At 40.1% G+C, this 27,558-nt stretch overlaps 1 protein-coding gene across 2 annotated transcripts in view; it reads right to left on the bottom strand.

The window, feature by feature from the left end:
• The window catches only part of rheb (Ras homolog, mTORC1 binding), a 112,681-nt gene that overhangs the window by 63,388 nt on the left and 21,735 nt on the right, over window positions 1–27,558 (bottom strand). For both annotated transcript variants that reach the window (XM_069914808.1, XM_069914807.1), the window contains one exon: window positions 15,523–15,594. In XM_069914808.1, the coding sequence (XP_069770909.1) occupies window positions 15,523–15,594 (72 nt within the window). The remainder of the gene's footprint in view (window positions 1–15,522; window positions 15,595–27,558) is intronic.

Raw genomic sequence — 27,558 nt, 5'->3', positions numbered from 1 at the left:
GCAACAAAGGGACTTAGGAGTGATGGTAAATAGTACCCTCAAGGCTGATACTCAGGTAGATGGTGTGGTGAAGAAGGCATTTGGAATGTTGGCATTCATAATTCGGAGTATTGAATTCAAGAATAGGGAGGTTATGATGAAATTGTACAAGGCATTGGTGAGGACAAATTTGGAGTACTGTGTACAGTTTTGGTCACCAAATTATAGGAAAGATATAAACAAAATAGAGAGAGTGCAGAGAAGGTTCACGAGAATGTTGACAGGATTTCAAGGTTTGAGTTACAGGGAAAGGTTGTGCAGACTGGGACTTTTTTCTCTGGAGCGTAGAAGATTGAGAGGGGACTTGATAGAGGAGTTTAAGATTTTAAAAGGGACAGACAGAGTCAACGTGGATAGGCTTTTTCAAGTAAGAGTGGGGGAGATTCAAACTAAAGGGCATGGTTTAAGATTGAAGGGGGAAAATTATAAGGGGAACATGAGGGGAAATTTCTTTACGCAAAGGGTGGTAGGGATGCGGAATGAGCTTCCGACAGACGTGGTCGAGGCGGGATCATTGGTTACATTTAAGGAAAGGCTGGATAGTTACATGGATAGGAGAGGACTGGAGGGGTATGGACCGGGTGCTGGTCAGTGGGACTAGGAGGGTGGGGATTTGTTAGGGCATGGACTAATAGGGCCGAACTGGCCTGTTCTGTGCTGTAAGTGGTTATATGGTTATATGGTTAGTGTTGTAAAACAGTAAGTACAAGGATTACAGGTACAGGATAATGAAGGATGCATCTGGTGCACTTCCCCTCATCGGCCAGGACACCAAGTGCAGGATTTGTGATGTCATGTTAGCACTGAACAAGAAGTTGGTGAACCCACCACTGGAGAATTGTCAGGACACACAGCTATAGGAAAAAATATTAAGCTGGTAAGGGTACAAAAAAGATTCATGAGAATGTTACTGTAATTGTCGGGATACAATCGTGTGTCGAGGGAATAGAGCAGGGGACTAAGCATACAGCCTTGAAATGCGTATGTTGATAGTAAAAAGTTGCTGTCAATGGCTGTAGGCTACACAATTGTTGTCTTATTTTATCTAGAGATGTAAAGCTACATATTCTCAGTCCCATTACCTCAATTTCCAGGATATCTGCTCTCTTTCAACATTTTAATTAAAATTAAAATTGAAGTTCCACATCAAAAATACAGACTACATGGGAATACATATTAAAAGTTTAAAAAGTACTTTGATCATAACAATTCATCCATGGTATCCCACATTCTCAATTAAACAAATTATATTACATTAATAATTTATTTTAAAAAGATCCAAACTCACTACCGAAAACAAAGCTGTTTTGCAAGGAGAAGAAAAAAGAATCCCTTATCAAAATGATAAATTGCCTTACTAGTCAACACGTCTCCAATCATATCAAATCAGAGATTCTGAAAATAATTCAAAAAGGGTCCCCACAGTGTTTGAAAATCTAAATTCAAATCAAATATTGAGGATCTAATCTCTAAATTCAAACATGACGTAACGTAGCCATTGGATACGAGTAGGCGGAGCAATTTCTCTCCATCTCAGCAACATTGACCGCCTAGCCATGACAGAAGTAAAAGCTAACATGCAAATCAAATGCTGTTAGAGTTATGCCACTCTCTCCAACAATTCCAAATAAGGCAGTTAAAGGATTAGTCTTAAAGTTAACTTTAAAAAGTACAGAAAAAGTTTGAAATACTTCATTTCAGTACTTCTCAAGGCTCCAGCATGTCCAAAAAATATGAATTAATAAAGCATCTCCATTGTTGTATCTATCCCAACGAGGAGATACATTCGCATAAAAACAAGATAATTTAACTTTGGACATGTAAGGTCTTATGAACTACTTTAAATTGTAGGAGGGAGCGGCAGGCACATAAAGATGTTGAAAATTACTTTCCAAGTTTCTTCAGAGATTAAAAGATGTAGGTCCTGTTCCCAGGCTTTTTTAATGTTATCTAAAGGAGACTCTCTTATACTCAACAGCATGTCATAAATGTTAGATATTAAAGGTTGTAAATTAAAAATTACATCTATTAAATTCCTATCAGTGCTCATAGGAAATGTATGCAATTGAGATCGCAAAAAATCTAATCTGTAAATAATGGAAAAAAATTAGTATTTGGTAATTTAACTGACAGTTGTTCAAAAGAAGCAAGACTTCCTTTGTTAAATAAATCTTTAAAACATTTAATGCCCAATCTGTACCATTTTTAAAAAATATACATCAATCCCATGGAAAGTTTAAAGAAATAATTAGAATAGGACGAGAAAGAGAAACTCTCAATAAGCCAAAATGTTTTCTAAATTGCATCCTAAATTGTACCACTGGGTTATCAGTTAATTTATTTAAAGATATAGGAAGTGAGGATCCGAGAAGGGAAATAATAGAAAATGTTGTAACAGAATTAGATTCCAAAGAAACCCATATTGGACAGTGTTCATGATTAATATATGACCAAAAAGTAAGATTTTGTATATTGACTGCCCAATAATAGAACCTAAAATCTGGTAAGGCTGAACCTCCATTCTTTTTAAGTTTTGGTAAATGGACTTTGTTCAGGCGAGGATGTTTATTCTTCCATATGTAGGATAAAATTGAGTAAAGGGAATTTTAAAAAAGACTTAGAAATAAAAACCGGCAAAGCCTGAAAAAGTTGGAAAATCAAAGTAGACAGAATATGTTAAGATTGTTGATCTTAAAGAAGATTTTGAAGGAAGTGGAGATCTAGTGGAATTTTTTTCAAACACGGATTCCTAAAAATCTTTGGAGAAGAAAATTTTCCGAATGGAATTGAATGAGAAAGACCTGATAGAGCTGTAAGGAGGAAGCCACAGCCCAAATTACCCACCTCGGGTAATATTGATCAAGGGTTTGTGATATCAGGATAAAGAAAAAATCTTAAGGTTGGCAGTTCAGAAAGCAATACAAAATATGGTTTCTATGGTTATTGATGGAAATCAAGTTTTCTTTTATCTAGATTTAAGGTAAGAATTTGACCTAACAAAGGTGATTCTTTGGAAGAAGAGTTATAAGTTTACTTTCAGATATCCAGCTTCGTTAAAGGTGTTTTTGGTCAATGAGTGACCCAGATTTTTCATAGATATGGGGGAAGCATGAAGATTTGCAGAGTCACTTCCTATGGTTACAGAGGAAGAGGAGGAACGGTTGAGTTTAAGCCTTCAACAAGAAATACAAAGAGATGTGTTGAAGATACAAATTACACTGAAGAGGGATGTGCTGAAACAGATTGCAAGCTGTTAGCAGGAGTTACAGATGGATCCAGAGATTCAGACTGGAGCAATCTTAATTGGTGATGATCAAGTTAATGCTGAACTTGAAGCAGCAGGTAATTTATTAGTTCTAAATATGCAATTAATCAATTTTTCCCCTTAAGTGGGATGGGGGAGTTAGATGATCTGTCTTACTTGCCTTAACTATTAGGTGCTACATTATGGCGGGAGCCATGACCCATGTGATTGGAGGGAGGTAGTGCTGTAGTTATTGTACTTTTTGGAGGATTTCTTCTATTTTTTTTGAAATATTGTTAATTTCTTTAGTTCTTTTCTTTTTTTTGTATGTGGCCAGAGATGTACAGGAGGTGGTTAGGATTGGTGAAGAGACCTGGGAGAATGGGATTGGAAGAGATTTTAATTTTATATAATGGATGAAAAGAATATATTAAACTTTTTTAGTTTTAATATGAATGGACTGAATAATGAAATTAAAAGCAAGAAAGTATTGTTTATATCAAAAAGATGAAGGTGGATATTGCATTTCTACAAGAAACTCATTTGAATGAAAAAGAACATTCTAAGTTTTAAAAAAATTGTATGGAACAAATGGTAGCTTTGTCTTTTAATTCTAAAGCAAGAGGAGTAGTAATATTAGTTTTTTTTAATTACCAATGAAAATTTTAGACACTACTATATTTTTTAGCTATCACTAAAGCGATTTGAACAAATTTCCCTTAATGTATATTCAATTTTAATTTAGGTTTGACCCCTCTAATACCACCCAATAAAAACAGAATTGGATCCTGTGGGAAGATGTGTTTTGATTAATTGTCAAATTTATTCTGAAATGTGGACATTTATGAAAAATTCTGCACCAAATATTTATGAAGATTTTATAAAGGATATCTTTTTTTATTTTTAGCTGAGGCATATTATATTTAACACCACAAAAGTTACACAAAATTAATCTCTTTTTTTGGATTTATGTTTTAGATGTGGACAAGAAGTTGGTACATTTTTGCATTTAACTTGGCAGTGTTCCACAGTTAATCCTTTTTGGTTCAAAATAGGCAATTTATTAGAACGAATAAAGGGGGTAAAATTCCAACAGGGCTGTTTTTATTGGCAGATATTAGAGGGGTCAAACCTAAATCAAAATTATATATATTGTTTCAGTGATAGCTAGAAAATGTATTGCAATAACTTGGAAGTCAGATATTGATTTAGGGTTGGATCGTTGGCATGCAGAAGTTAGGAGTTGTATAGCACTCGAAAAAATTACTTACAATTTAAGAAATAGGTATCGTACGTTTTGGAAAATATGGAGCAAATATTTACAAAGTGTGGGTATTGATATTTAAATGAACCTTAGACAATCACTTTCTCTGATAGGTCTCTCATTTTTTTTATTTAAAGATATTGATGATGTATTCCTGTTCTGGTTCTCTAGTCCTGGATTTTTTCATTTTCTTTTCTTTTGTGCAGTAGGAGGTTGGAGGGAGAAGGGTGTGGGGTGGAGTAGTAGGGTTTTTTTTTCTTTTCTTATTTTTATATATATTGTTTGATTGTTTACAATTTTAAAGGGAGGGTTAGTATTTATTGGTGCCAAATTATCAAAAGTTCACTCTTATGTAGATTTAATTTATAACCTGAACATTGACTAAATGAGAAATTAAAGAAAGCATTAAAAAAAAAAATACCCCTCTGGAATTGGCCTGAAATGATGAGTGAAAATGCAGCCCGTTTCATCTTCTAAAAAGACATATTATTCCTATTACGTATATGATTTGAATTCAAATGTTCGAACACTGTGGGGACCCTTTTTGAATTACTTTTTGTGATTTTTGATTTGTTTTGAAGGTAGAAATGTTGACTAATGAGGTAATTTATCACTGATAAGAATTCTGTTTTTTTTGGCCAAACAGCTTCTTTCTTGGTAGTTAGTTTAGATTTTCCTTTTTTAAAATAATAAAATATCAATACACTATAATCTGTTTGATTAAAATGTGAGATATCTTGAATAACATGATAAGTGTTATGTATCCTTTTGAATTTTAACATATGTACTCTGTATTTTTGGATGTGAAATGACAGCGTCAATAAAAATATTGGAAAAAAGTAAAATAGCTACAAGAATTAGAGAGTCAGTTAATTAGAGGAGAAATAGTACATGGAAGATATTCTTCAAAAAGTATGAAACTACTTCTTAGAATTGTCCTTCAGTGTAATTCGAAGGCATGCTGGGAAAAGGAAAGTAGGCTTTAATCCCTGATTGCAGCATTCCTACAATCTTTTTGTATCTGACACATTACCTCAGATGAGTGGTCTTCGACGACACCAATCTTCTGACCTTTGTAATCATTTCCTCTTCTGCGATGAGCTTCACATAATAAAAGCTCCTTAGTTTGAAATTCATGAAAGCAGACTATAACCGAATAAGATCTCTGACCGGGAGCAGGTTTAGGAATCAATGATCTGCATACACGATCTATCGCAGGGAGAGTTGGCAGAACTGCAGATCCAAACAATTCAACCAGAAAACTTTAAAAATATTTAGTAGGCTGGCCACTCTGTTTATCATGTTCTTCTAAGGTTTTTTGAAAAGAATCAAGTTTGGGATCCATTTGCTTAAATTCATTTCTGAATTGTTGTATTTCCTCAGAGGATTCTTTTCTATGTTATTGAAACAAATCCATGATAAAATGCAGGATGGTCCTTTTCCTTTCTAGTAGCTTTACTCCTTGTAATCCAGTTAAATTCAGTAAACAATGTTGATTTTAAGAATAAGGATTTAAAAAGGTTGTAAACAGTAAGGTGTATTAAGCAAATTCAAAAAGCTTCTATTGCATCAACGGCCAGCAGGAATTAGGAGGTCTGCTCTCACCTCCACCTCCACTTCTCATGGGCAAAACAGCAATTTGGTCCTCATCTTTCAAAGCAGCTCTGCATTCAGCATATAATCATTCGCCATTTCCTCTAGGTCCATCAGGATTCCCTCCACCTGTAGTATCTTCCCCTCTTTTATCCTTCCATCCGCTGTGCAAATCCCCCTCCTCCCCACACAGTACATTTGACCTCAGCATAGCAGTGGAGAAGGCAGAGGACAAGTTCAGTGTGGGAATATAAATTCAAGTGACATGCACCCTCAAGATGGATGCAGATGGAGGTGCAAAACAGTCTAACTGATGAAGGGGAAGCCAAATGTAATAGTCTAGAGAGCAACCTATACACTGAACATCAGCCAGAGCTGATAAATATGGCTAGGTTTGTGGTTGGATTCCCATATCCTTAAAATTCACTGAATTCATTGGAAAATGTATGCTGTGTAACCAGAAGAAAAAGTGAAATGAAAGTGTGTTTGGATATGACTAGGAGTAACAGCCAAAAAATAGTCTGGAAACATCTATAACTGCAGCACCAAAGTCCAAAGGGTGCAAGATTATCAGTTTTAATGTAGAGAAATCACTGTACTGATAAGTGAACACTAAGGAATGAGAAACAACCTTATGCTCTATTTCATAGATTCATAGAATATTATAGCACAGGCCTTTCGACCCTCGATGTTGTGCCAACCTATATATTCCTATAAAAAAAAATCTAAAACCTTCCTCGAAACCCTCAATTTTTCTTTAATTCATGTACTTCCCTTAAGAATCTCTTAAATGCCCCTAATGTTCTAGTCTCCACCACCATCCTGGCAAGGCATTCCAGGCACCTACAACTCTCCTGTGTAAAAAAAATGCTTACCCCTTGTGTCTCCCCTCAACCTTCCTCCCTTCATTTTGTTCAGGTCCTGGGAAAAGGATGCTGGCTGTCTACCTTATCTATTCCTCACAGAATCGTGTAGCCCTCTATTAATTGCTCTCATCCTTCTACGCTCCAAAGAGAAAAGGTAAATCTCCTCTGCACTCTTCATAGCTTCCACATCCTTCCCATAATGAGGTGACCAGATCTGAACAGAATACTCTCGATGTGGTCTCACCAGAGATTTGTAGAGTTGCAACATGACCTCTCAACTCTTGAACTTGATCCACCTACTAATGAAGCCCAGCATCCCTTAGGCCTTCTTAACTATCCTATCAATCTGTGTGGCAACCTTGAGAGATTTATGGATTGGACCCCAAAGTCTCTCTGCTAAGTTAAGTATCCGACCATTAATAATCAGGATTGAACTCCATCTGTCACTTTTCTGCCCAACCCTGCATCTTGTCTTTCTTCTGTTGTAACCTACAACATTCAGCACTCTCCACAATTCCTCCAACCTTTGTATCATCAGCTAATTGGGAAATAAATTGGGAAGTGTTCACTATTTCCATGCAAATTCAAATGGAGTGAAATTCTGAATGAGCTTCCCAAGAGATTTTGAACAAACAGTTGATAGTAACATTTGCTTACTTAAAAGTATCCAAGGATATTTTAATTTGTTACCAAGACATTCTAACATACTAAGCATTCAGCAGGGTCAGGCACCATCTGTGGGAGATTAATAATTCCAACAATTCTGGTCAAGGTGGAAAATATGAAAAGCCGAGAGGGGAAGGAAGAGAAACCCAAAGCAAAGGCTATAAGAGCACAGACCAAAGTTTGGTATACTAAAAACAAGTAGAGAAAAAGGAGAACATTGAAATAGACAAGAGAGAGAAAAAAAGAACACATAGGAGTCACTCTGGTGGATTAAAGTTCAGCGAGGTGGCATCCAGCCAACGTCTGCTTGGTTTGTTTAATGGAGTGATCATCACAGTAGCCCCTTTTCCTCTGGCACCCTGTCCCAGGAATTAACTGGGAATTTGGCATCAAATGACTTCATTTCCCGTCGGAGATTAACCACCTCTTATCCCTCCTTGTATCCCCGGCATTTGCTGACATTAGTTTGCTGATAAAACCAGTAGAAAAGGGATAGTAGAAAGTCACCCGTTTCCAGTTGAAGGAAGAACATTTTAATCCCCAGAGATGAGTGTGTTCAATGGAAAAGCAATTAGTGCTCCAGTTAAGAGTGGCCCAGTGGAAATGGCACAAAGGATTCCTATCCCAGGGCACTGCACGGCCAATTAACTGGGATGCCAGTAGAAAAAGGGCTAGTGAAGCTCTAATTGCCATGCCTGCAATTGAAATTCTATGGACGCTATGAAATATCCTACGAACTCTGAAGATCAGCTGATGAGTTTCTCCAGCATTTTGGCGTGTTTTTACTGCATTTAATTTTTTTTTTCTTTTCTTTTCTTTGGCTTGGCTTCGCGGACGAAGATTTATGGAGGGGTAATGTCCACGTCAGCTGCAGGCTCGTTTGTGGCTGACAAGTCCGATGCGGGACAGGCAGACACGGTTGCAGCGGTTGCAAGGGGAAATTGGTGGGTTGGGGTTGGGTTTTTCCTCCTTTGTCTTTTGTCAGTGAGGTGGGCTCTGCGGTCTTCTTCAAAGGAGGTTGCTGCCTGCCGAACTGTGAGGCGCCAAGATGCACGGTTTGAGGCGATACCTTTCACACTGGCAACCCACTAAATAGGCAAGTAAACAACCCATGTTGTAGTACCAGATGAGCCGTTCACACTGGACCATGAATTTCCTGGTTCATGTGGATATCATAGATTTAAGGGGGACCCAGCCGCCAGTGATGACGTCCTAAGTGACATATTACGTACTCGCAGGGCTGTGAAATTGTAGCGGGAATAAAGCACGTACGTGCACAATATATAAAAGACTGTGGAGAAAAATGCACCAATTTAATAAGACATATGCACGCAATGTATAAGAAGACCGTGGGAAAATATACTGTAGTGGGATTCAGACTGTTCAAACTTAAGACAAACCCACAGACCAGCTTGCCATTATTCCCTAAGAGTATAACAATTATTTTGATTGTATTAGGTATTATAAGTAATCTGATATTATTTAAAGCACAGGGCAGACAGCTCCACCAGCCGCATGCTGACAGCACCCACCACCCACCCCACCAATCCACCCTGTGACAGCTCCCCCAGCTGCTCTGTAAAGTATAACTCCACTGATATTTAAACTTCCAGAATGACGCATACGCGCAGGCACCCATCATCACTAATAATACCCGGTTTTGCGGGTTGGCTGTTCACAAGGCAACTGAGTCAACTCAGCTGAGCTCTGATATAACCCCCTATCAAGTATCAGAGCCCAGTTGATTTCCTATCCACCACCCCCCCCCCCCCCACCTTGGCTGAGAGCATTCACACTGCCAGATGACCTACTAAATGGCCACCAACTTACCCAGTTCAACCCACATTATTTGGCAGTGTGAAAGGAGCTTTAAAGTGTACCTTATGCTTCCAAGAATGGAAGTGTAAATGAAGTTGTGTTCTTGATGACATGGAGTTAAAAAAAATAAGATCACATGGAAGAGGGAGTCAAAGCAGAGATCAACAATAATTAATTAAATTGGCAGAGATGACAAAATGACACCTAACCACCCCTGCCCCGTTCTCCCTTTCAAAGCTTCTCGCCTCTCTCTACCTCCTCCATGTTATTTACCAACTACTATTCATTTGCTAGATTGTTGAGGTAATGTGGAACGCGAGACAAAATAAATAATTCTCTGTTTATTGCTTCGTGCAATGAATGGAAAGTTTTTAAGAACCCCAATTTATTAAAAATAAACAATGTGATGCAGAAACTCAGCAGGTTGAACAGAAATAATCACTGCTGCTTGACCTGCCAAGTTCCACCAGCAAATTATTTTTGTTCCAAATTTCAGCATCTGGAGTCTCTTATTTGGATAGATTTAAGTAACTTGGTTAGCTGAATTTAATTAAAGCCCAAATCTTTATTAACCAGCCTGTAAATAGAATACGATTTGGCTCCTTCACTTTGTTGCCTGTAATCTCTCCACTTTGAAGTAACATGTTCTTTAAAAACATGGCATATATGCAATAATGCTCACCCTTGGTTACCCTTGACAACTCAATGATTTACAGAAAACACTGAAGGACACCTGTTGTGTTGATGTTGAACTGTGTATCCAATCTGGGTTTAGCAAGTTCTCTTCCCTGAAGTACATGGAACTGAGAATTAGTTTACATTTTAAAATAAGTGGTTTCAAACTTTTTCCTTTCCACTCACTTTCACCTTAAGTAATCCCTATGTCATAAGTGCTCTGTGATTAGTAAAGGATTGCTTAAGGTGGTACGTGAGTGGAAAGAAAAAATCTGAAAACCACTGTTTAAATTGTACCTAATTGACTCGTTATGTGAATGGTTTCATAACTCCAAAGGAAATGGGCCAATGACAATTTTTCTCAAGCAAATTTTTCAGTAACAATTGGGTCTAAGAGCAGTGGTTCTCAACTTTCCTTTCCCACTCACATCCCACCTGAAGAAATTCCTTACAAATCACAGAGCACCTATGGTATAGGGATTACTTCAGGTGGTATGTGAGAAAAAGTTTGAAAACCACTGTTTTAAATAAACCAAATTCTTAATCAATAATATAATTTCATCTGTGTATTTTTTTTTAACTAGAGAGGCTCGGGATCAAGCACAACCATGGAGGGAAATGGACAGCTGATGCTTTGGGTTAAAATCTTGTTTCAGTATAGAGAGGGAAGATGGGCAGTGCAAAAGAAAGGGGTGTAGAAGGCAGGTGAGATGAAAGACAGATGTCCCAAAAAAACCAGAAGAAATAAGGACAGGCATAGACCATCCAGCCCATCGAGCCTACTCCACCATTCAATGTGATCATAGCCGATCTGATGATACTCATCTCCACCTACCTGTCTTTTCCTCATATGCCTTAATTCCATTACAATGTAGAAATCTATCCAACATTGCCTTAAATATATTTACTGAAGTCATCTCCACTGCTTCAATGGGCTGTGAAATTCCACAGATTCACCACCCTCTGAGAAAAGCAGTTCCTCCTCATCTCAGTCCTAAATTTACTCCCCTAAATCTTGAAGCTTTGCCACCTAGTTCTGGTCTCTCCTACCAATGTAAGTAACTTACCTACCTCTATCTTATTTATGCCTTTTATAATTTTATGTTTCTATGAGATCTCCTCTCATTCTTCTAAATTCCAGCAAGTACAGTCCCAGACAACTCAATCTCTCCTCAGCTTCAAACCCATCAACCTGGTAAACTTCCTCTGCATCGTCTCCAAAGCCAGGTCACCTTCCTCAAGTAAGGAGACCAGTTGCTCACAGTACTCCAGATGCAGCTTCACCAGTACCTTGTACAGTTACAGCATTGCCTCCCTGCTCCTAACTTCAATCCCTCCAGCAATGAGGGGTAACATTCTATTTCCCTTCTTGACAGCCTGCTGCACCTAAAACACACCTTTTGTGATTCATGCACAAGCCCTCCCGTCCTTTTGTTTAGCATCATTCTGCAATCGCTTGCCATTTAAATAATATTCTGATCTTCTATTCTTCCTTCCAAAGTGGATCACCTCACATGTGCCCACATTGTACTCCATCTGCTAGACTGTTACCCACTCACTTAGTCTCCGCAGACTCTCTGTATCCTCTGCACAATTTGCTTTTCCACTCAATTTGGTGTCGTCAGCAAACTTAGATAAACGATCTGGAAGAGGGGACAGAGTTAGTGTATGTATACAGTGAACAGTTACAGGCCCAGCATCGATCTCTGCCGCACCCCGCTCACCAACCAGAAAATCTCCTCTCCACTCGAACTCTCTACTTTCTATTGGTTAGCCAATCCTAAAAATAGAAAGTATTAGCAAATACATCACTCCCAATTCCATGCACCCTCATCTTCTGTACAAGTCTTTCTTGCAGCACATTTGAGAATCCAGGTAGACAACGTTCATCTGCTTCCCACTATCTACCGTACTCGTTATTTCCTCAAGGAACTCTAATAAATTTGTCAAACAGGTCCTGCCTTTTGCTGAATCCATTCTGCGTCCGCCTGATGGATCCATTCGCTCCAGGTGTCTCACTATTTCTTCTTTAAACCTTTTCTTCTTCTTTGGCTTTGCTTCGCGGACGAAGATTTATGGAGCTGGCCTATAGTTCCCTGCCTTTTGCCTACATCCTTTTTTTAAAAAACAAATAGTGGCATTACATTCACCATCTTCCAATCCACTGGGACCTGCCAGAGAATTTTGGTAAATTATCACAAAAGCAACTATAATTTTTGCCATTTCTTTCAGATGCATTCCATCAGGAGATGGGGATTTATCGATCTCCAGAACCTCAGCTTTTCTGAGTACAATATCTATAGAGATAGCTACTACATCCAGGAGCTCACCTCCCATCCATAACTTGTCTTTGGTTTATTCAACGTGTCCTCCACCATGAAGACCAACACAAAATAGTAATTCAAAGCCTCACTATCCAAGATCAATACTCCCTTCTCATCTTCCAAGGGTCCAACTTTCACTTTAGCCAACCTATTGCACTCTATATAAATTAGAAAAAAAACTTTTGCTATCTGTTTTAAGATTTTGTGCTAATCTTTTCTCGGTCTACTTTTCCTTTCTTTATTGCTCGCTTCGTGGTTCTTTGTTTTCCCAATCTTCTGGTTTTCCACGGCTCTTGGCAACTTTGAACGCATGAGCTTTTATTTTAATGCCTTCCTTGATCTCTTTAGTTATCCAAGGCTGGCTGCCCCCACCCTTTTTGTCCTTGCTTTTAACTGGAATATACTTTTGTTGAGCACACTGAAAAAATCTCTTTGAAAGTCCTCCAATCCTTCATAAACTGTCCCCCCATATTCCCAGTCGACACTGGCCAACTCCTCCTTCATCGTCTTGTAGCTTCCCTTGTTTAGGCATAACCCACTTGATTCAGACTAAACTATTGGACAAGAAACTCAATCATACTGTAATCACTCTTTCCAAGAGGATCCCACTACAAGATCGCTAATTTGACCTGTTTCTTTGCCCAGTACCAGATCCAAGATAGCATGTTCCCTTGTAGGTTCAGTAACATGCTGTTCAAGAAAGCCATTCCGAATGCACTCTATGAAGTCTCCTCAAGGTTACCTTGACCAACCTGATTCACCCAATCGATATGCATGCTAAAGTCTCCCCCGATAACTGCTGATCCATCCTAACATGTCTCTGATATTTCTTTGTTTATTGCAATGATTTTTTCCCCCCTTTACTGTTCCTAATCTCAACCCAAATGGACTCAATATTTTGCTCCTTAGATCTTACATCATCTCTCACTATTGCCCTGATTTCATCCTTAATGAAGAGCCCTACCTCACCTCCCTTACCTTCCTGCCTGTCCGTCCGTCCGTCCTTATTACCCAATATCCTTGGACATTTAATTCCCAATCTTCACTTTGCAACCACATTTGTGTAATGGCCACTAAATCATACCCCCTTGTATTGATTTCTGCCATAAGCTCACTGACCTTGTTTCAAATTCTACAGAAATTCAGATAAAGTCCCCTTATACCCGTTGTGCTTTTAAAATCCAGTAATCATTGCCTCTTTTGCACCTCTTAAATTTCTCTTTTTTAACCTTTGCTTTCACTTTTTCTACACTCTTTTACTTCATCCATCCCTCTCCAATTTCTTGTATCCACCCCCCTAATATTTAGTTTAAAGTCCTATTCACAGTCCTAGTTATTCCCATCACAGTTCAGATGGAGCCCGTCCCTCTTGAACACTTCCTTCCTTCCCCGATACTGAAGCCAATTTCCTATGAATTAGGAAATTAGGAATTACCAATCTCTAAGCCATGCTTTTAACTCTCTAATCTTTTGAACCCTGTACCAATTTGCACCTGGTTCAGGTAGTAATCAGAGATACCAGCTTTCTGGTTCTGCTTTTAATTTGGTCCCGAGCTCCTCAAATTCCCTTAGCTGAACCTCTTTCCTCGTTCGACCTACGTCATGAAAACCCACATGAACCACAACAACTGTATCAGAATCAGGATTTGTCATGAACAAGTCACAAAATTTGTTGTTTTACGCCAGCATCACACAGTGCAAACATTCATATAAACCACCTTCTAAATAGTGCGAGAAAAGTCAAGGTAAGAAAGTGCCTTTCCCCTCCCACTGCAAATTCCTGCGCAAGTCAGGTAAGATATCCCAAACATGGGCAACATAGCCTTCAGGATGCTCTATACTTGCGGCACAGAATTTTGTTTATTCCCTTAACTATCCTACCCCGAATACTACTACATTTCTCTCCTCTCCCCCTCTCGAATGGCTTCCTAAACCACAGTCAGATTGCTCATTCTTATCCAAACAAGGAGCAAGAATCTCAGTCTTGAGACAAGATCAAGGGCTGAGACTCCTCCAGTACGGTCTCTTAGATCCTACTACCTGCCTCACTCACAGAGGCACCTTCTTGTCCCTGACTACAGGCTGAACTTGAGGCAGCTATTCTAATGGGTGTGACTGCCTCCTGAAACACAGGGTCTAGGTATTTCTACCCCCCCCCCCCCACACCCAATATGTTGTAGTGTTGAAAGCTCAGATTCCAGGTCATCAATTTTGAACCTGAATTCTTCCAGCAACCAACACCTGCTGCAAATGTAGGTCATCATGAACCTTAATGGATGTTTGAATTTAATACTCAGATTGTATCTGAATAACATCAAGTACTAAATGATCATATTCAAATTAGGACAAATAAAATTTAGCCTTGGGTAGAAATCTAAAGCTAATCTGTTTGCAATTTCTCTTAAAAAAAATGACTGGCGCAAGTGCAATTGCACACGTCAGACCGGGATGGAAACAAACTCAGATTTAAAAGTCAGACTAGTTAATGGATTGCCCCATCGTAAAATCTGGAGGTGTTATGTCCAAGAGCTAGCTTCTTGTGTCAATTGATGCCTTTTATTCCACCAGCAAACCACGGGTCTTGTTTTTCACAGCACTTGGCAAATTAAGACCGAACAATGACGACACAGGGAACTTGCCCACAAACCACCAGCATCTGCAAACCAGAGCATCTGACAAGAACTCAACTTCGACTTAGTCTGCTGCGAGGCAAACAATCGGCATGAGCATTGCCTGACGACCCTAACAATAAGAGAAAAATGAAATAGTGAGTCCCTTCAGAGACAATGAGTGCAAGGACTCGCCTCCAGCCCTCTCACAGCAGCTGTGGGGCTCCAGATGTGCTATTCAGCTGTATTTGCGTAGACTTGTTCAAACAGAATTGAGCAGGCTTGCACAAGATTTCGCTCAGTAGTTTGGAACTGGTGCAAGGTCATGGAGTGCAAGAGAAGGGAAAAACTGCAACAAGCATTCCAAGGACTTAGTACAAAAATTTTGCCAAATGTAACATTATATATTAAAAATTATACTTACTATTTTCTATTGTGGGGTCATACGAGTCCACAAACTGCCCTTCAACAAACTGGATAGTCAATGAAGACTTGCCTAAAAAGAGGAATGGATATATATGAATATTAGGCAAAGTCTGTAGTCACAGAGATTGTAGCGCAATACACAAAAGTGCTGGAGAAACCTCAGTAGGTCACACAGCATCTATCACAAATAAAGGGTAACCAGGGAGAGGAGGGAGAAAGGGGCAGAAGCACAAGCCAACAGGCAAGAGGTCTTCGGTGGATATGGAAGAGTAGAAGAGAAAAAAAAGCTGAGAAGTGATAGGGGAGGGAAGTGGGTGAGGAGCTCAGGTAAAGGAGACAGAGATAGGGGAAGAGAGTGAGTCGGGCATTAATGGAAACTGGAAAAGTTCACGTTAATGTTGTCTGGTTGGAGAGTTCCCAGGCGGAATATTAGGTGATTTTCTCCAATTTTTGGGTAGCCATGAGGCCATGTATAGACATGTCAGAGTGGGAATGTTGTGTTAAATTAAAAAGGTTGGCCACTGGAAGAAGACAGAGAGTTGTTGTTCAATGAAAGGATCTCCCAGTCTGTGTCCAGTCTCTCTGGCATAGAGGAGGCCACAACGAAAGCACTGAATGCAGTAGATGAGACCTGCAGATTCACAAGTGAAGTGCTCCTTCACTTGGAAGGACGGGTTAGGGCCCCAAAGGGTGGTGAGAAAGGAGGTGTGGGCACACGTATATCATTTCCACAGGGGTAAATATCAAGGGAACAATGAGAGGAAAGAGACAAGTGGACGAGGGAGCTCCAGAGGGAAACCACAGAAAGGAGAAGAGGGAAAGATGTGTCTGGTGGAGGAGTCATATTGCAGGAGTCTGAAATTGCAGAGGATAATATGGTGGATGCAGCGAGGTTTATTTTGGCTCCTGCCTGCTTTTTGCTCATACCCTGAAGGCCTCAAGCCTGAAACTTTGGTTACCCTTTTATTTCCTATGGATGCTGCATGACCTGTTTAGTTTCTCCAGCACTTTTGTGCATTGCAATCAATGTTCCCTCTAATTTTTAGACGCCAGTGTGCACAAGAATCTTTTGTGCATATTTCTTTTCCTGTGAGTGCCTTGAATGCTTGTGCAAATGTAAACTTGAAAATGTTTCAAGATCATTTTGGCACAGCCTATCTCTCACAGCTTAGAGGGAACAGTGAGCAATACATGAATATCAAATAACCTTTTCTTGAAAGGGCATAGGTTTTAAAAGTTCACATCTAATTTTATTGATATCATATTTATTCGTCTGCTTCTAAACTGCTCAGAACACTAATTATATTCAAAGCATGTATTTCAGATTACGAATCCTTGCATTTTAGCTTCCAATCTACATTTTGTACGTTTGTGAAAATAAACCATCAAAAACTAGATTTTAATGCCACTTACTGCCTCAAAATAATTGATTCTTTAGCCAACATACAAAGTGAAACAACAAGTTGACCATTTCTCCCCACACGCCCACTGCCTCTTCTTCTCTGGAACCATTTTATCTCCAACTAATCAACTGCCCAAGTAACATGGCTGAGATGTTCATTATTTACAGTACAGTTTGCATTTTTTTCCCACAGATTTTGTTTCATTAAAATTTAAACACAGAATACCTAGAGGACAAAACCAAGCAAATATTCCCCTAATATAACCTAATTAAAATAAGTTTTAGATTCTCAAAACAAAACCTATGCTATTTTCAACATAAAGATCAGGCCAGACAGCACCTGTAAAGGAAAAGTGCTTCAGATCTGCAACATTGAAGAAGGATGTTTTCCTTCATTAGCTAGGCCATTGAATACAAGGATGGTTACGCCACCACTTGGGTCACAGCTGCAGTACTGCAGATCGAGTTGTCATGTGCAAATGAAGTGTGTAGGGAGATTCAGGGAGAAAGCATTTTAGCTCAATGGATACTGCACATCATGGGCTCATTATCAGTATGGGACACGAATACCCCTGAGCACAAAGCCTTTCAAAAAGTAGTGGACACAGCCCATGACGTCACAGACAAAACCCTCCCCACCATTGAGAACATCTACAGCAGGGGTGTCAAACTCAAATTCACGGAGGGCCAAAATTAAAAACTTGGACTAAGTCGAGGGCCGAACTAAATATTTATTGAAAATTTTCAACAACATCTGCATGTTTTCTCTTCTTTCAACATATGTAATGTTAAACTTTAGGATATAACTTTAGGAGGATAATGTTGCAGGTCAGGAGTAGGTAGCTCAAGGTCACCCTTTGCTTGACCTGAGGGAAACCTATTTGGTCCCTGTGGAGATGTAGTCAGCATTCACAGGCTGTGTCCATTTTGGCCTGCATCAGGACTCAGCATTTCCTGCTCATTCCTCAGGCTCTAGGCCTCTATTCACCCTCGACCCACTATCCCTCTACCTGACCAGTCCTTTACCCAACCTCTACTCACCCCTCACTCCACTCGCTCTGCCTCTACCCACCCCATCCTATACACGCCCCTCTACTGCCTCTCCCCTCAACCTGTTCCTCCCTCTACCCTTCTCTCACCCTCTAATCACCCCTCCCCTACTCGCCCTGCCCCTCCCCTTTTACCTCTTCCCTATCCTTCTACTCATACCTCCCTCTAACTGCCCCTCGCACCACCATAACTTCCCCTGCCCATTACTCCTCACCTACACCCTCTGCCCACCCCTGCTTACCCACCCACTCAGGCCCAGTGCACTGCCGATCAGCCTTTGCGGACAGCAGGGCCGAACCAGCCGTCCCTGGGGTCCGCGCGGGTGCAAGCGCTGAAGACCATGGCGACCGGGAGAAGTGCGCTCGCGCTGTGGAAGGGCCGTCCGGTGCCAGTCGTGCTGGGCTCGCGCTGCCCGGGAGCCGTGCGCAGCCTGCCATGCCCGTCGCACCGACAGGAAATCACAGGCGCTCGCCAATCCGCCGCACCACTCGACAGGTGGGAGAAGTGACTGGTTGTGTGGGGAGGGGAGCCTTCCAACTGGCTTGCCAGCTGATGACATCGACAGACTTCTTGTGTTACAATTTCTCGTGTTACAATGGGGAAGGATGTGCAATGAAGGGGGAGGATGGTGGGGGTGACATTACCAAAAAACAGATTCGGCTCTCGCTCCAGGGCGGGCCACCTCTAATACATTTTTGAAATGATCTTGCGGGCCAAATATAATTATATCGCAGGCCAAATTTGGCCCGCGGGCCAGAGTTTGACATGTGTGATCTACAGGGAACACTGCCATTGGAGAGCACCAGCAATCATCCAAGACCCTCACCTCCCAGCACACGCTCTGTTCTCGCTGCTGCCATCAGGAAAGAGGTCTAGGTGCCACAAGATGTGCACCACCAGGTTCAGGAACAGCTGCTACCCCTCCACCATCAGACTCCTCAACGACAAACTCCATCAGGGACTCACTTAAGGACTCTTACTTGAGCACTTTATTGATTTTCTTTTTGCTCTCTCTATTGCAGTTTGTTTACATTCGTCATCTGTTTACAGTTTGTTTTCTTTACACTGTGTAGTTTATTTTTGCACTACCAATTAGTGGTAATTCTGCCATTCCTGCAGGAAAAAAGGATCTCAGGGTTGTATGTGATGTCATGTACGTTCTCTGACAATAAATCTGAAATCATTATCCTTGAAGCAGAGACTGAAGGAGACCTGAATCCAGAGCTCTACATTACAAAAGGCATGGAAGGGTAAAGAGTGAAAATTTTTCCCTTTATCAGTAAAGACATGAAGGAAGGTCTGAATGGAGAAGAGAAGGACAAGGAAGAAAAAAGGATATTTTTATGGGGTTTTTTTTAATATAGTGTTGGGGTTCTTGCTTATTAAACTGAATCCTCAAACTCCAGTTACAGAATCAAAAACAGCTTAAAAGTCCAATGATCACATATTATTAAATCAATTGAAGGTAATTAAGAGATTGAAATTTTCAAATTCAACAGCAGATTTGGTGGACACTGCCTCAGGGTTAAGAATGATTGGTTTCTACTTCACACAGGTGATGATTGGAAGCCAACATGCATACTTGCACATGTGGATAATTTGGAAAGTGGTAGGTTCTTCCACTTATTTGACTTCCGTATGCTCCCGACATACAAACCTGAGATTCTCAATGCCAGCCCAAATGCTCCTCCTCCAGTTTAGAGTGATGAGTTGGCCTCAAGAACATCCTTAAATCCTTCTGATAACTTGCAAATCAATTGCCTTGGAATAGGATTTCAGGAGGCCTGACACCTAGCACACAAATGAGGTTGCTTGCTAAATGGAGCCAAATGAATAGTTGCATCCCAAGGCTGGGGTCATGGAGGATCTGTAGATGGAGCATTACAGATATCTAGTGGTTGGAAACAACTGCTCAAAGTGGACCAAGTATGGCAGTAGGTAGATCATGAACCTTGTGTTGATTTTTCATGACAGAAAAGAGCTATTCTGGTGCATTAAGGCAATGTCCATCTTTGCTGAGGTGACTTGTGAGATAATGGGAAGGGGCTAACTATTTCCACTGTTGTCATCAACCTTAATTGTTGCCAGGGATACTGTCTGCTGCTGAGCCATACTTTTTTTTCAGTTGGCTCAAGTGCTCCATAACTGTACCAACTACTGCAAGGATTTAAGGACCATAAAACAATTGGAACTTCTATCTTCTTTGGCTTGGCTTCGCGGACGAAGATTTATAGTTGGCTCAAGTGCTCCATAACTGTACCAACTACTGCAAGGATTTAAGGACCATAAAACAATTGGAACTAAACAAGAGTCATCACCATCAATGATATTTCAGAAAAATCACCTGCCCTTTCTTCAGAATTGTTGTTTCACTAAACTGGCCTTTTCTCAGCATTTCCCTCCCTTTGTAACAAATCTACACGATCCAAGCATTTCATTTCTAATAAAAGTAAAAAAGGTAAATATTTATGAATGTAATTGGTTACATTTCCAACCTGGTCAATTTCTGACATAGCAGAATTTAGCAGCAAAATAACGAACACCCCTTGATTTTCTTAAAACACGCTGTGAAAATAATCGATGACAAAACCTAAAACAGCAGTTTACATTGTGCAGTTAGTTTGATGGAGCTTAAATGAACCGATTTTGCATGAACATTTTAAAAAAACTTTTTTTTTTCTAAAAAGTACTTGCCCTTGAGCAGGAATTAGGTTTTGAATTTTTTAAAAATGTGAGAACACACCCACTATAGACTCTGACGAAAGCATCATGACAAAACTACTCACTTTGACAAGAATGCTAGGCAAATGCCAGTAAATATTTTTGCGTGATTTTAATTCAGGTAATAGAAACTAGTGAAGAGGATATTTAGGATGAACATGTATTTGAAAAGGCATGGCCTGTGATTAGAGACGGTCCGCATGATTTTGTACAAGGCAGATCAAAGTTTGGAGTTTTTTTTTTAATGAGGGGTCACAAGTGGTTGATGAGTGATTGTTGTCTACATGGATTTCTGGCAAGGCATTTGACAAGGTTCCTCATGACAGTCTGATCCAAAAGGTAAAGATGCATGGGATTCATGTGAATTGATCATTTGGATACAGAAGTGCGATGGAAGGATGTTATTCTGACTGGAGGTCAATGACCAGCATGGGGATTGATGCTGGAACATTCAATGTCTCCAAATTTAGATAGATACAGATATATGGAAACTAGATGACAATATACAGAAGATGGATGGGCTAATGTTTGCAGATAACACAAAGAATGGCAGAATTGTGGACAGCACAGAAGGCTATCAAAGGACATTAACAGGATATAAATCAGTTACAGGTGTGGGCATGTAAGTGCAGACAAAATTTAACTGATCAAACATGAGGTGTACCACTTTGGGAGGTCAAATGCAAGGAGAATGTACAGTAAAAGCCCTAGTATCTGACACCTATCGGAATTGGTAGATGAGATAAGTGAATTTTCTGGTTGCTTGAGATTTCATGGTGCATAAATGGCAAACTAATGGCGAGGCTCGCTAATTTTAAAATGTCCATATTTTATGGCGATATTTTTGCCATTTGTTTGAGGCTGCCAGCAGCACAAATTCTGGATAACAGGGGTTTTACTGTATACAATTAACGTCAGGTCTCTTAACAGCAAAGACGTACGTACAGAGGGATCCGTAAGTTGTACATTACTCCCTGAATGTGGGCACGCAAGTAGTCTGTGAAGGCAGCAAAACAGCATGTTTGGCATTATTAGTCAAAGCATTGAATGAGGCTTTAGAAAGGGTACAAACGAGATTTACCAGGTGCTTGCTGAATTAGAGCTTATCAATTATGGGAACCTGGATCATTTTCATCTGGAGCAGAGACTAAAAGAACACACAATAGAGTTTTATAGAACGATGAGTGGCGTGGTTAAGGTAGACAGAATTGTTTTCTCAGGTAAAATGTCAAATACTAGAGGATATGCATTTAAAGCGAGGGGGAAGATTTAAAGGAAATATGAGGGTCGTCTTTTTTTGAACAGAGTGAAAAATGCCTGGAATGGTCAGGGACAGTGGTGGAAACAGGTGTAATCTTAGTTTACGACGATAGTGTTCAGTGCAGATCTTGCGGGCCAAAGGGCCTTTTCATGTGTTATGGAAACACTAAAGGTTACAGATGCTGGAATCTGGAGAAAAAAAAAAAAATCTGCTGGAAGAACTCAAAGCTCTCCTATAGATTCTATCATTGCCATATCAGATTCAAGCACTGGTAGCCTTTTATCTCCACTTGTCACCCCTTTCAGCTGATTCCTATCCCACCTTTATGACTCATCCTCCACCACCTGACCCTGCTTTATTTCTTGCCTCCCCCATTGCACCTGCCAATCATCTGCCTTCGCCAATCTAACACTGGTCCTTGTCTGACCCTTGCAACCCAGTTCACCTTTTTCACTGATCACCTCCCCTCTGCACTTTCACCCGAGGTGTCTTTTTCTCCCACTGATGCTGCTCAACTGCCAAATTCGTCCAGCAGATTTTTTGTTTGCTGCAATGCTCCAATATTGACTGACCAGGCTCATGTTTCAAGAGTCAACAGCTCTGTAATACTGTATTCATTGGGTGAACTAACTGGACAGATGGGGCATGTGTATTTAATATAATCATAATAAATTTTCCATGTTCACAGGGAAAGCCTCTTCAAATATAAACTCGTGCCACACTAATGAGGTGATTCAAAGCTAGATGCTGAGAGCAAGATAGATTTTTCGCAGATAAGTTCTGACCTAAGCAAAAATTTCAGGCCAAGGTTAGCTCTTTAAATTCTGAGCATGTCCACTGTGCATTTCCCAAGCACCATGATGCTATTCAACATCCTTTTTGTTGAAAAGAAATGTGGAACTTCCCCAAATATTGCATGCTAATTCCATATCAAGATTAATCTATTCCCAAATTTCTGGCAACTTTTTGCCTTGTTCATTTAAGAACTTACCTTCTGAACTATACATTTGGAAGAAAAATTTTTTAAAAAGGCGACAAAGACATTTTCAAATGTGTAGCATTGCTCATGGTCAGATAAACATTTTTTGAAACAGGCAGAGGATTTGTAGCAGAAGGCAGAATGTATTATCCTCTTTGAATTGTGAAGATTTATTCTTAGTAACTATAATGTGGAAGTCAGTGAGTCTTCCTGTTATGTGGAATTTAATTTCATGAATAGGGTATTTCCCAACCTGTAAATGCACTTCCTAGTCGAGCTTCAACCAGGAACATTATGTATTCTGAAACAGTAATTTCATTCATTTCTGGACCCAAGACAGAGTTAATACAGTCAGAGTTAGTCTCTTATTCTTCTTTGGCTTGGCTTCGCGGACAAAGATTTATGGAGGGGGTAAATGTCCACGTCAGCTGCAGGCTCGTTTGTGGCTGACAAGTCCGATGCGGGACAGGCAGACACGGTTGCAGCGGTTGCAGGGGAAAATTGGTTGGTTGGGGTTGGGTGTTGGGTTTTTCCTCCTTTGCCTTTTGTCAGTGAGGTGGGCTCTGCGGTCTCTGTCTCTAGCGACAAGAGATATAATCAAGACTAAATGCACTCATCAAAAAGCAGAGTGATAACTATATCAGGTCAAGCAAATTTTTCTGCCAATTCTTTGATTTTTTAAAATAATTCATCCAATGATACAGCAACCTGGAAACCAATACAGTATAGGTTAGAACAGTGGTCCTCAACCTTTTTCTTTCCACTCACATATCACTTGAAGTATTCCCTATACCATAGGTGCTCTATGATTAGCAAGGGATTGCTTCAGATGGAAAAAGTTTGAAACCCACTGTTTTAATCGTCCCTAATTGACTCGTTATGTGCACGGTTTCAGATCTCCAAAGGAAATGAGCCAATGACCATTTTTCTCAAGCAAAATATTACAATAACAATTGGGTCTAGAGCAGTGATTTTCAACCTTGTCTTCACACTCACATCCCACCTGAAGCAATCCCTTACGAATCACAGAGCATGGCACAGTGATTACTTAAAGTGAAATGTGAGTGGGAAGAAAAAAGTTGATGACTACTGGGTTAGAACATTGAGGCTGTTCAGACGTGCAGACCAGGGCATAACAATTTATATTAATGATTTGGATGATGGGTGGTTAACTGGGTAAGTAAATACACAGACGATATGAAAATAGGGGGAGTGGTGGACAGCAAGGAAGGTTTTCAGGGATTACAGAGGGATTTGGTTTGTCTGGAAAATTGGGCTGAAAGATGGCAGATGGAATTTAATGTAGAGAAATGAGAGATGCTTCATTTCGGAAAAAATAATCAAAATAGGACCTAAGTAGTAAAGGGGAGAACATTGGGGAATGGACAAGAAAAAAGAGATCTTGGAGTTATGGTGCAGCATTCCTTGAAGGTGGATTCCCATGTTGACAGGGAATTTAGTATGTTAGCCTTCATAAATCATAGCATAGAGTATAGGAGCTGGGAAGTGATGCTGCGACTGTTTAAGGTGTTGGTGAGGCCAGGTTTGGAGTATTGTGTTCAGTTCTGGTCTCCAAATTATAGGAAGGATATAGATAAGGTGGAGAGGGTGCAGAGAAGATTTACAAGGATGTTGCCTGGCTTAAAATATCTAGAGTACAGAGAAAGATTGAAGAGGTTAGGACTTTATTCATTGGAATGTAGACGGTTGACAGGGGAGTTGATAGAGGTGTTTAAAATTATGAAAGGAATAGATAGACTAGATGCAAGTAGACTCTTCCCCTTGAGAGCAGGGGAGGTTGAAACAAGAGGACACAAGTTGAGGGTAAGGGGGCAAAATTTTAGGAGAAACATTAGAGGATGCTTCTTCACTCAGAGAGTGGTGGCTGAATGGAATAATCTTCCGGAGGAAATAGTTGAGGCAGAGTCAATTCTTTCATTTAACAGGAGGCTGGATTTATACATGGATAAGATGGGGTTGATGGTTATGGGCGGAGAATAGGCGGGGGGGGGGGGATCTAGCGGAGTTGTTTGAGTGAACCGGCATGGACTTGAAGGGCCGAGATGGCTGTTTCCATGCCATAAACTGTTATATTGTTATATGGTTATAACAAATTGTGTGCAGATGTCAACAATGCTCTGACCATTGTGACAGAGTATATAGAAATGTTTTTGGGAGATAAATTGGGAAAGGTTTGTTAGAGTAGGTCACATGCAAACACTTTAAAACAGATCTTATTTGAAATACTGGAGACATAGTGGCTTCTCACACCTTTTTGCAAGAGCTTTGAAGAGTGCTCAAGAGACATCACTAATGGATTATTGTTTATCAAAGCAACAGATGAAAGAGCAGGCTGGAGAGAGAGAGAGAGAGAGAAGCAAAGATCACTTGACAGTGTCAGCCAGCAGAAGTTGCTGGGACTGAAACAGGTCAAGCTGACAAGCTTGTGAAAGACAGCCTGGTCGAAGCCCTTGTGGTTCACTTGGAATAAGAAAAACAAAAAGGAACTCTGTAGTGACCTGAAAGAAAGAGGTTATCATCTGGAGAACCATGAGGAGCAAGTTTCGTCAGCAAGACACTGGAGTGGATGATAGAAGTACATCAGTTGTGGATGTCCTGGAACAACACATCTCTCTCTGAAAACCAACAAGAGCCTTCCTGAGTGGTAAACATTTACCTTTCAAGCACAAAAGCCTGGTGAACTTTATAAATGTTAAATTCTGTGCACAGTATAAGAATTGCCTGCAACCCCAGTGAACTTGGAGGAATGAGAAGTGAGATTGGACTATGAACCAAAGAACTTTTCTGAACTTACACATACATTACATAGACATGCGCTTAGAATTAGAAGGGGGTTAAGTTAATAATAGATAAGTTAAAGTTTGATTTTCTGTTTTCATGTTTAAAGATAATTAAATTCAAGCAACTTTTGTTTAAGTAACTATTTGTCTTGGTGAATATCTACTGCTGCTGGGTTTATGGGTCCTCTGGGCTCATAACACCATCTTAGGATATATGGTTTCATCATGAATAAATCTTTTTATTTTAGAGAAAAATGACAAAATAATGCAAAAAAAATTTGTTAATTAATTATGCTACAACATATCATTTGGAGTAAGTCAACATTTACTGTTTTATATCGTTTAGGCTTTCTGATGTTTTAATGAAGGCTGTTCCTTGAGACAGCAGAGGTCTTCTCCAGAACAATGTATTTAACTTTATTTAAAAAGATTTAATTAGAAAGATTTAAAGAGAAAATCTGACTGGTTTCTACACAAAGCCCTGGAACACCTGGACAGCAAAGGTGTATACATCAAGATGCTCTATTTTGTTTTTTTTTAATTTTCCTCACCCTTCCACCCATCCCGGATGCTCTTTATTGACTACTGTTTGTCATTTAACACCATCATCCCCTCAAAACTGATCATCAAATTCCAAGACTTGAGACTCAACACCCCATTGTGTAACTGGATCCTGGATTTCCTCACCTCCAGATCACAATTGAAGATTGGTAAGAACATTGGCTCCATAATCTCAATCAGTACCAGAGTACCACAGGGCTACATTCTTGGCCCCCCTGATCTACTCTCTGTACACCTGCAACTGTGTGCTCGATATGAGAATAATAATTTGCCACCAATACCATGGGAGTTGGTTGTATTTTTTAAAAGTCACCATGCAGGAGAGAAATTGGCTGAATGGTGCACCAACAACAACCTGAAAGGGAAAGGGAAAACCAGAGGTGTACAATACATTGATCATTGGGGAAATCAGATGTGGAGAGAGAGCAAATTTAAATTCTTGGGAATCACCATCTCCAAGTATCTTTCCTGGACCCAACATACTAATGGCATTGTGAAGAAAGCACGTCAGAGCTTCTACTTCCTCAGGAGTTTGTGGAGGCTTGGAATTAAATCAGAAACCCTAGCAAGTTTCTACATATGTGTGGTGGAAAGTGTCCTGACTGACTGGTATGGAGACACCAATAATCCTGAGCGGAAAGCCCTCCAAAAGAATGTGCATACAACCCAGGACATCACAGGCAAAATCATCCCCACCATCAAGAACACCTACAGGGAACATTGCTGTCAGAGAGTAGCAGCAATTATCAAGGATCCACAACACGCAGCACAAGCTCTGTTCTCACTGAGAAAAAAGGGGCTACAGGACTCACACCACCAGGTTCAGGAACAGCTGCTACCCCTCCACCATCCTCAACAACAAACTCAATCATGGATTCATCAACAGCAGCATGGTTGGCATAGCACAATGCCTTTACAGCGCCAGCGATCGGGACTGGATATGGGTTCGAATCTCGCGTTGTCTGTAAGGAGTTTGTATGTTTTCTCTGTGTCTGTGTGGGGTTTTCACCGGGGGCTGTGGTTTCCTTCCATCCTTCAAAAATGTATCAGGGCATACTTAATGGGTTGAAAATTGGGCAGCACAGACTTGTAGGGCTGAATTTGTTTCCATTTCTTTATCTACATACATTTCTTTATTTGTTCACGTGTTTGCATCACCAATAAGTAGTAATTCTGCCACGCCTGCAGGATAAAGAATCTTAGGGTTGTACATGATGTCAAATGTGCGTTTGGTTCAATGGAAAGACAACTGATAAATA

The sequence above is a fragment of the Narcine bancroftii genome, chromosome 1, assembly GCF_036971445.1.
Source record: "Narcine bancroftii isolate sNarBan1 chromosome 1, sNarBan1.hap1, whole genome shotgun sequence".
In the NCBI taxonomy this organism is placed as follows: domain Eukaryota; kingdom Metazoa; phylum Chordata; class Chondrichthyes; order Torpediniformes; family Narcinidae; genus Narcine; species Narcine bancroftii.
This window is presented reverse-complemented; position numbering and strand designations above follow the sequence as displayed.